At 33.1% G+C, this 11,456-nt stretch overlaps 1 protein-coding gene across 2 annotated transcripts in view; it reads right to left on the bottom strand.

The window, feature by feature from the left end:
- The window catches only part of LOC101986955 (cadherin-10), a 184,757-nt gene that overhangs the window by 7,955 nt on the left and 165,346 nt on the right, over window positions 1–11,456 (bottom strand). For both annotated transcript variants that reach the window (XM_026783755.1, XM_005356651.2), the window contains exons 9-10: window positions 8,459–8,580; window positions 2,445–2,553 (exon numbers count right to left, since the gene is read on the bottom strand). In XM_026783755.1, coding sequence (XP_026639556.1) covers window positions 2,445–2,553; window positions 8,459–8,580 — 231 coding nt within the window. The remainder of the gene's footprint in view (window positions 1–2,444; window positions 2,554–8,458; window positions 8,581–11,456) is intronic.

Here is an 11,456-nt window from a genome sequence, read left to right as displayed (position 1 = left end):
TATATATATATTATATGATTAATGAGAAATTTGTTGTCACTGCTGTGGACTACCAAATAACACTTCAAAAAATGTAGAATTTTAATGAAGTTTACCATCCAATTGCCTACTACTCTGCTAGTAAAGTTTTTCCTAATCTAATAAGTAAACCAATTCTCCTCAATGTGGAATTGTGAGGGAAAGTACATGTAATTTCTTCTAGTCTCAAATAATCAACTTTTAAAAATCACAGATTGTTATCTTCTCTCTCTCTCCTTCCCCCCTTTCTCTCCCCCCCTCTCTTTTTTTTTGGGGGGGGGGAAGCAGACGAATGTAGTCTTGATTCTCAAACAGCTGTCTGCAAGGCCAATATAGAAACAACAATCAATCAGTTGTTAAGTGAAAACAACAGGACTGAAAAAGAAAGTGACAATTGCTTACTGGTTCAGTGGCTGAATATAAAATAGGTGCTTTCTCCATTGTTAATTATGTTATAAAAGCAGAAGTTTAAGCTAATAGAAACATATGAAGAAATTCAAAGACCTACCTCTCAAGCATTAATATCTATGATAAAAATTCACATGTGTGGGCATTTTTAGAATCTTCTTTGTTTTATGTCTAAAAGCCACTTATAAGTATAGTGGCTTTTAGACATAAAGCAAAGAAAAAACAGCCTACAATTCACAATCCCAGAGAACCTAGACCCTAAGAAAGACACACATGTATCTAATCTACATGGGAAGTAGAAAAAGACAAGATCTCCTGAGTAAATTGGGAGCATGGGAACCATGAGAGAGGGAAGAAAAGAAGAGAGGTAGAAAGGAGAGTGAAGAAAAATATATAGCTCAATAAAAACAATTAAAAAGTGATTGCAAGAAAAAATGATAAACATATGTGTCTATACTTATATACGTACATCTCTAATAGGTAAAATATAACAAAAAATCTTCTTGTCTAGGTATCTTTTTGCAAAATTTAAATCTTAATTTTGTAGTTTTGCCATATTTAAGATCCAAAATAAATTTTTATTTTAAAATATATCTTTTCCTTTAAATTTTATAAAACAACTGGATTATAAAATCATATATATTTGACTTACCACAGAAATAAGTTAATTTTTAAAAGATTGTTATCATTAAATAAATATTTAAGAGGAACATGTGGATAAACAAGAGGAACCTTTCACAAAATGTATCCTTTAATTTCTATATAATTACAATTCTTTTGAACTTTCACCCAATAACGGAAAACAATGTCATATCTAAAATTAGATTAAATATTCCATCAAATTATGCAGAATGCAACTCAGTGAACTCTTCGGGTGGATATTTGTATACGTTTATTTCTCACATTGAGTAATTTATATAGGTTCAACAATTCTTTCTACATAACAAAATCATAATCTATGTCAAAATTTAATGAAGGCGAGTCTTAAGTGGTCTCTCTGGGGCCTCTGTAAGCAGGGCTATGACAGAAGCAATCCTGATCTACATCACTTTTTAACAACTAGTGCTCAGTTTCACAGAAAAATAATCAAAATTAGATAAACCCAGAATCAGGCATTGTCAGTTTGGTACTGAGGATTCAATTTAGACAGGCAGCAATCTGAAATCTACGTGTAGATTGCCAGGTTCAGCAAATTGAAATTATGCTGAGGGATGTTTACCCGAAATTCAGACTCAGCTTCAACATTCTGTATGTCAACTGCCAACTCTACTTTACTCTTTTCTAATCCAATTACTCTATGTGTCTAGAGTGACAGAAAACATGGACATTGCAAATCCCAAGATTTAGTGAAAGCAAAAGTCTCAAATGGATAACTTCTCTTGACTCATTTATGTGAACATTCTACTGGATGAAATTTCTTGGTGAGTAGCTAGTGTGACATAAAATGATCCAATGCCTTAAGCATTTTTATGGCACATGAAAACCATCTGCAGGAAAATACAGCCAATTGGTCTTGCTAACACTTCCCAGACACCATGAAGGAAGTATTGTATATTTGCTAGTGTGGTTACCAGATTCATTTGAAATACATCTGCAGCCACAGTAAGACAGCTATATCTTCTTTATGCCTATCTGGCTCCAACAAATCTGCTGCCATTCTGTTGCATCAAACTTTGTGTAATGCATGCACAAAATCTTTCTTTCCTACAGCCATTCACACGTTATCATGTTTACAATATTAACTAATTATCTGGAGCCCTTCTAATAATTTTAACATTAACTCTTCCTCTGAACACTCATAGATTGATAATTTATTGCATTATTCTAAATTTAAGAGAGTAAGTAACCTCAAAAAATACTATAGGAAAACATTACTAAAAACAGAGTGAAGAGATTTTTAAGCTTACATCATTAAGTTGATATGAAGCATAAATAAATGGATTGTTATATTGCAATAATTATTTTGGGGAAAATTCCCATTCATGCCATATTAGATAAGAAAAGAGTTCAAAAATGACCTTCATTATCCTGTACTGTGAAATTAGGATTAACAGCAGCCAAACTGAAGAAAAACTTCTGACCACCTAAGGGGTCATCTTTGTCAACCGCACTTATGGTCTGGATCAGCTGTAGAAAAGAGAAAATTAGAGCCATCACACTCCTGTGGGTAAAGCAGGAATCATATATGTCATTTAGAAACATTCTACAAATAGCATTATACAGACTAAACAGGTTATATTTAAATGCTTCTGTGCACTCGCATGCATGCACACACAGCCCCCCCCCCACGGGCAGTGATTATGTAATAAACTTTTGAAAGAACAAATGTGAAAGCATAGAAGGAAGAAGGGATGGGGAAAGATGCTATTATATTAAAATATCAAAAGTAAAAGCTACAACAAAACTTGTAAAAGTAAATTGGTTTTGACCCTCATGCACGAATATTTTAGTAAACACAACTTTTAATAATTGCTTTGCTTTTGTGAACACTGACTTGTCTTTCAAAATGCCATGTGACATTCTTTGAGGTTTTCAAACAAATGTAAGGAAATGCTTGCTGTAACTGGGTTATTTGACATGAATTAAAGCAATGATCTAGAAGATTCATCCAATTTGGAAACTTAATGTGTGGTAGGTTTTTTTGCCTTGCCAAAATATTAAATATGAAAATATTGAAATGAAGCAGAAATTTTAGGGCTGGGTGTGATGTTACAAAACTAATCTCAGTACTAAGAATTCAGAGGAAGGTGGATCTCTGTGAGCTCAAGGTCAGTCTGATCTACAAAGAGAGTTCTAGGACAACAGGGCCTGCCTCAAAACAAAACGAGAAACAAAATAAAATTACAGAAAAAAGGAAAATAAATAGAAACTTTATAGGTAATACATGATTTCCCAAAAGAAAACACTTTTAATTAAAAAGAAAAGGATTATCTACTTTATTTATAAGTACAGTTTAAGATAGACTATATCTATACATTAGAGGAATGACTATTATAAGGATCAACTTTGATTTTAGAGGAATAAACATTTTAAGCACTAATCTAAGGGCGAAAGATATGGGTTGGCAATCAAGAGCCCTTGTTGCTTATTCGGAGAACCTGTGTCAAGTTCACAGAACAAATATTCAGCATTTCACAAACACCTGCAATTCAGCTCCAAGGGATGTGACAACCTCCTTCTGACTCTCTGGGCACTCAAATACATATGTTGTACAGACACACACACACACACACACACACACACACACACACACACACACGGGCAGTACCATATCTTGTTTTAGACGTCTGTCATGTTCCTTATATGTTTAATACAAGGGACAGTACATCAGGAATGGATATTTATATAATCTGGGAGACTATTCTCTAATTATTTTCCACTTACACACATAATGTTTTAAGAATTAATTTCAGAAAAACATCAAAAGGTTGCAATCACTTGCATAAGCATTTGAACTTATTCTTAGAAGAATACACTTTTAAAGCATTAGGTCAACATTGTATGCATACTTGGTAAAAAAAAATTTCTTGAGTTTGGTTGATTTAGCAAAGAATTTCAAGCTTAAAACATTATGTAAAATGATTAGGTACATGATCAAATTATTATTATATTAAATTACTTTCCTTTCAAAACATGTAATAGCAATAACAGTAAAAATATTCTACTTATTGTAATTCTAATTATTTTTAAATGCAATTCAAAAATTTTAATTAAACCACACAAAGCAGTATACTGTTTTCTATAAATAATGAACAAGAATAATCATTTAAGTGTTGAAACAATTTTAAAACAGCATTAAATATGGATGACTAAATATTTATTATAAGAACAAAGAAAAACATATCATAATAGAATAAAATATAGAACAGATACTTGAATATATTCAAGACAAAAATGCAAATAATGGTAACAGGCTTGTATTTCTTAAAAGTTATTAATTCATCTGTTTCTCCTTGCCTAACTTTACTTATTTTTCCTTTTAAAAAGTGATTCATTGATGTATTGAAGAAGAAATAAATACTGCAAATGAAATAAAAAAAGATGAAAAACTAACGGAAATTATTAGTCACTAGGATCAACGCTAATATATATTCTCTCTATATATAATATATATAATATATTCTCTCTATAAATATATATATATATACATATATGTAGAGCTAATGATCCTTTAAAGAAAAATTACAAGATCTCAAAACAACATTTGTAGTTGTGATTTCAAATTAAAGTTTCAGTCTATTTTTATAGAACAAATCATATAATTTTGAGGACCAATGTCTGCTTACTTGTATGTGTGTACAGGATATTACAAAATTTACCTGACATTAAATGAAATGTGTGTACTGATTAAGGATTATGGTGCCAATTAATTAACGATTAGTGGTTAACTGAATCACTGTCTTATAGAAAGAGCAATGGTATTAAAGGGACAATAAATGAAATGACACAGCTGAGTCTCTACCTTTCCTGAACACAAGGTCATGACCAAAATAAAAATTAGATTTTCTCTGGCTCACCAAGGACTCACTATTTTACTGCATCTTAATACTACAGAAAAAAAAAAAGAGTGCTTTTGATTATTTATTCCAAGTACGAGATAGAATACATTCAGTTCAGTCCTTAGCAGTAACAGAGCTGACTTGTATTTCACATCCTACAGGAACTTCAAGGCTGTTTCAAGGATCCTAACCAAAATGAAGCGGGGGTGGAATGTGGGGTGGATTCTTAGATGCAGTACATGTGTTTGAAAATACTGAACTGTTTCTGTGAGAAGACAAATAATTCTTGGTGAAAACTTTTCTTTGCCTTGGTCAAACCCAGGGGTCCTGGTTGTGGGGGATGGCACCTGAACACTGCTCTTTGGAGAACAGATGTTGCATATTTTGGATCTGATAAACCTTGGCTTCCACTTGTTATGTAATGTCAGTTGATAATCTTGTTTGATACCATCCACTTTCCCTGGGAGACTCCTTCAAAAGGATGCTTTGAGATGTAAATGCTCATTTGTTCCCTTGGACATGAAAATATTCTCACCAGCAGGAGGAGAGGATATGAGGGAGGGAAATGCATGGGGAAAGAGCCAGCTCTCCTTCTCACTTCTAACGACTTTCTGTTTTTAAGGGTGTGAGAGTTTAGTATCCAAATTTAGGCGCGAAAGAAGCCAATTAGCTTCATCTCAGTGGCATGTTGCATCCTTCATAAAGGAAATGCACCTTTCTTAAATCAAGGAACTGACAAGACCAAGGGGCAGGGATGTAAAGGAATATGTGGTGGTTCTCAGTTTTATGTCTGACTCACCCACATGTCCACACACCAAATGAGTGGGATAATACCCCATGCTGTAGATCTAAGTGTTACTTAAAGAACACCTAAATTATAGGGCTACTGTTTGAAGTAAGGCACTCAATAAATAGTAGCTCAAGTATAATCAGAAGACCTCACACTCAATTTTCCTAGGAGTTGGGGAGACCTAACTGGTAAGAGGATTTCACCCAGGGTTTAGTGAAAAGGTCAATGAATAACCACTTTGTCTCATTCGGATGCCTTAACTTTTAAGTCCAAATTCACTCCCCTTCCTCTTCCTAAATGGTTTCGCTTTTTGAGAAATAATATGTAGCTCGGGCTGTCCTTGAGCACACCATGGAGGTGGGAAAATTTTGAACTCCTGATACCCTTGTCTCAGTCTCACAAGTGCTGGGAGTACAAATACCTACACATTCTACTAATGATTTCACATATAAAACCTTTGTTCCAACGGAAACCTTTCTCATGCAATCATACTAAAACAAACTAGTCAGAATAGAAAGAGTTAATCTGGACATGTGTGCACAAGTGGCTAGTTAGAAAAAAATTAGTCATATTTTTCATATTAAGGTTCTCAGAACTCAGTAAATACTTTTTTAATGCAAGTATTATATTCTTTTCCCCCATTAACTATTTTTTAAATAATCAAAAAGTCTTGAGACATTGTGGGTTAGCTACAGTGAACAAGAGAGAAAGCACAAGGAAATACCATTCTTTTTTGAACATTTTGAATACATCAGTATTTTAGTATTTATGCCTCCACTGGTCTGAAAGGTATCTCTTGAAAAATCAAATTCAATAATCATGGAGGAAGCAATGCATATAGTAGTAGCAAAGTGGATAATTTATCACTCTCAGAAAAGATTTTAGCTTAAATCATGCTGAGCCTGTCGGTCAAGGACTGGCTGGAATGGTATTTTTAGGGTAGATGCTGCTTCACTGCTTCATTAGGAATGTTAGAAACACCTCAGTTATTTAAATATTCAGAAATAAACATTTCCATAACATTGAAATAAAAAAAATCCAATTGCAGTAATTCTATCCTTTCAAACAATAGACAAGCTATTGAATTCTCGTTAGCATATTCACAAGAAAAGTTACTCGACAATGCAATTTGCATAAAAATATAGCAATGACATTGATGTTTATAAAAGCATTAAATGATGTCAAAACACAACGCAGTTTCTCAATGGCTTCTCTATCTCTAATAAAATGCTTTTGATTCCCAATTATTATTTATAATATGCAGCTTCCTTCTGTGAAGACAGCACTCAAGACAATTAAGAGCATTTCTCTCAGCCATATATGCTGAAGCTTTTCAAACAAGAAAATGAGTCCACTGAGGAAATTATTTAAATAATTCCAAACAAGGCTGATGTGGAAAGAATGCTTCAAAGAACTAAAATGAAGTCATTAAGTGTTTTCTGTGTTGCCACACGTAGGAGAAACACAGGAAACCCATAGCGGTGAATGTGGCTGCCTTACTTCAAAACATGTTCACATACAACTGAACACTGACTGGTTCTGGGAACCTGTGCACCTGTCTCTGCATTTCCAGAGTCTCACTGCCAACATCCTGCAGCAACGAAGATTTCTAAGTAGAAATTTGTGTCAACAGTTATATTAGACTACTGAAGCAGTAGTCACAAAAAATTTGAAAATTTCTCAGGAATCTCATGCTGGAGAACTAAAGGCTAAAAACTAGGCACTTGCCACAGGAGAAACTTGTCTCCCCAAAAGAGCTCAAATAATTGGGACAGTCACAGAGAACACCTCACAGGAGCAATTGGAACTAAGACAACGTAGTGTCGATGATAGAAAGGGTCACTCTTGACGGGTACTTCTTTATCATGCATGTTCCATGAAACTGGTTCAACCAAATCCTTACGCTGGGACTGAAAGGTGGATCAGTTGGACAGACACCACTGGCCTTATTTATTTATTTATTTATTTATTTATTTATTTATTTATTTTTCCAACCTTGCCAGGGTGAATAGGTCATGTTTCTCTGCCTTTCACTCTTGCATGTGTACTTAATTGATTTATTGAGAATGGGTGGTGAAGTCCACCTGACTAGAGCTGTTCGGGCCCAAGCTCTGACCATTAAAGACTAGACTATGTTGGGCATGGGAGTGCATGCATCAAAGCACTCGGGAGGCAAAGGCAGGAGGATGTCCATGACTTTGAGGCCAGCCTGGTCTACAAAGTGATCCCAGGATAGCCAGGACTGTTACACAGAGAAAGCCTGTCTTGAAAGCACAAAACAAAGAGACTAATTATAATTAGCGAACAAGTAAAAAAAATAAAAATGATAAGCTGTACTAATAACCATCCTCTATTCCTCTAAACGGTTACTGATGTTGAGCCAATGGCATGGCATGGAACACATTCTGGCATTCTGATTCTGAAATTTTTAAAATTTAAAGCTATTTCCCACATCTCAACTTTTATGGGAGAGACAATATCTTCTTCTTACTACTATATGGTTGTAATTATAATGTAGAGTAAGATCTCATTATTTTCTGGCATTATAACTTTAAAAAGGAATTGAGAAATCTAACTGCTAAAATACTTTCAACTTTATAAACATCAACCACTTTCTAAACTTTTAATGAGAATATAAATAAATGTTCCTAACTCCATTTGTCTCATCTTTTCCAAGATTTTGACCAAAACACATTTTACACACAACTGGATCATCCTGAATGGGAGTTGTAGAGCTGCTCACCTGCCCTGGTCTGGCATTTTCACATACAAATGTGTCATAAAACACAGCAAATTGTGGAGCATTGTCATTCACATCCAAAATCCTCACAAAAACAGACACACGAGTTGTCTCTTTGGGATTATCTAGAAGGAGGAAATGAAAACAGTGTTTAGGGAGACAGAGTTTGTGCAGAATTCAATTGAGATAAACATCTTGTGGACATTGAATGTAACATACAAATAAACACCATATCCACTTTCCTGATACAATGAACAAATGCAGTAAAGAAAATTACTATAGAGCCCAGTTAACTAGTCATGAATTCTGTTATAAGTAGGCACAAGAGTACCATTATTTTAAACATTCCTTTTAAAAGTACAATACAATGTAATTGACTTCATATTATATGTGTGTCCCTAACAACCAATTATGAGATTGTATTATATAACCATTAAATTCTTGCTATACCTGGCTGTGTCACTTAATTATGAACCACTTTTTTATTTTTAATTTTTTTAAATTGAAAATAGATTCTTCTCTCATAAAATATATTCCAACCATAGTTTTCCTTCCCTCTAATGAAGAAACAATTGGAAATAGATTAAGTACTTGGTCAATATCACCAACTCCTAAAACTCACTTTGTTTATCTCTATAATGAAAACATTTTCAAACATACTTTAAAATCTTCATTTGGAAACTGGACTACATGGATATGATTTAACATATTTATTAGAAAAAATATAGTAAAAACATTTTTGATATATTCATCACTGATAACATTAAACAGAACTTTATTATTTTTATTTGTTTATTTTATTTGCAGCATGTGTGTCTATATTTGTATTCACATGAATACTACAAGGTAAGTAGTAGACAGATGATAACTGTGGTATGAAGGTTTTTCCTTCCACTGTGTGGGACTCAGTAATTGAACTATGGTCATCACGCTTGTCACTAAGTGCCAAGGCACCACACTAGCTCCAAGAATATCAGTTTATTCTATCCAAACCAGCTTCCAAACAATAAACAGTGAATTTATTACATCTGCTTTGTTAAAAATGGTGAAATTAAAAGCGTCACATTTGTTATGAAGAAAGATAAATTTTATTTATTGCTTTGATTGATGAATGAAATTTTAAAACCTGTCTATTTAGCTTGGCTTTAATATCATTTTTGTATTTGTCATAATGGCATTATGCATGCCATGTGTATTCTAGGCAGTCCTACTGATAGCTGAGTGTTTTACATGATGGATTCAAGTTAAAGTCATTTAGACTTCATAATGCTGGTTATATGAACACAATGCAATTTGCATGCAAATGTGGCCAGTCACAAGCAGAAAGTCATATAAAAGATATTTGTGCTTCATGTTCAAGGCAGTATTATTCACAAGAATCAAGAAATGTAATATGCCCATCAAATTGAGCATGCAGAGATAAAATGAGGTACATAAACACAACAGAAGGATAAGTAGTTATAAACAGAATGAAATCATTCATAAAAGACAATATGTATGGAACTGGAAAATATTGTAAGTAAGGCAAGTATACACAGGTACTATGTGATTGAACTCATATGTTGAGTCAAAACATTGAGGTCATGGACACTGGAGGAATCATGATGGTTTTTAGAGGTATTGGAAAATAGAATGGATGAAGGTTAAACAAGGCCAATGAATATATCCTAAAAGACAGGTGTATTCTGGTGTGCTATTCCACAGTAGAGATATTACACGAATAAGAAAATAGTGCATACTTTAAAAGTCAAAGATTTTAAAAGTTCATAATAAAGATAATTAAAAGTAATTCAGGAACTGATCAAAACAATATGCAGTAGATACACATATAAAATAGTACACAGTAATATTAATATGTAAAATTTATTCTTGTGTATCAATAAAATAAAAAAAATTAAGAGGTTAGACAGTCTATAATTGAAATGAAGAAGTAAGGTTTAGCACTATTGTTAAATAGTTGACAAAATGATTGTGAAAACCATTGCTTACTCTATAGATGCTCATTTTTTCCAATATTTTTCTTTATGTTTTACAAACACAAAAATAAAAAACGTGATTGAGTTCAAATGTAATATGTATTGCAGTTTGAAAGAGTTTACTGCCCCTTTAATATAACTATACTTTTACTAAATTAATGATTCTATGCAGTTAAAAGTTGGTCTCTGATCAGGAGGATTCATAAGGCTAATAGACTATAAAGGAAAAGCCACAGGGTTCTATATAATTTGAAATATAATAATTTTCCCTTCTTTCCACAAAAGGAAAATATCAATTTAAATTGATAAAATCATTTTTTTTTTAGTCTTGCCAAAGTCTTAATTCACATGTATTCAGCCATCAGAATTTATTTTAGGAGTTTTCAAACTCTTACTGCAGACAACACGAGTTTGGGCCCCAGAGACAAGTGAGCTGTGTCTGTCTCAATTTCACAACTTATGCAGTTTAATTTTGGTCCATATATTTATTCACTCCACTTCTCTTCTTCCCTCAGTTTATGAAATACATATTAAGTAGAAAGTCCAATCTCATATGAGTTATTAGGAAAATTAGATAAGAATTCTTTTTAATAGAGCATCAATTTTGAGATTAGGTCTCAAAATATGCTAATTATTACCACTAAAATCATTTTTATAACCATTAACATAACTTCATTTCCTTCTGTTACTTAGGATTTTTGTGCTAATGTCCCTCACAATAAAGTATGCATAATAAAAATATATGAATAGTGCTGTCAGTTTCTTTCCACTTACATGAATCTGATGAGTACTTAGGCGAGAAGTAGAAACAAGAAATGAAACATAACGAAACAAATGAACAAACACACAAAAATAGAAAAGCAATGCTGTTCTTCCTTATTCCTCAAAGTTAGAGGTAGGTATATCCAGCTACAAATGGACTCTCAGCTCCCTAGTTACTTGTTGGTGTGGAGAAAAATGGAAAAGTATCTTTCTAGAATATGATTTTCTTCCTATTGATAGAGTGAGATGTACACAAAATATTT

Source organism: Microtus ochrogaster, chromosome 19 (genome assembly GCF_000317375.1).
Source record: "Microtus ochrogaster isolate Prairie Vole_2 chromosome 19, MicOch1.0, whole genome shotgun sequence".
Lineage (NCBI taxonomy): Eukaryota > Metazoa > Chordata > Mammalia > Rodentia > Cricetidae > Microtus > Microtus ochrogaster.
Note: the sequence above shows the minus strand (reverse complement) of the source record. Positions and strands in the feature narration are given on the sequence as shown.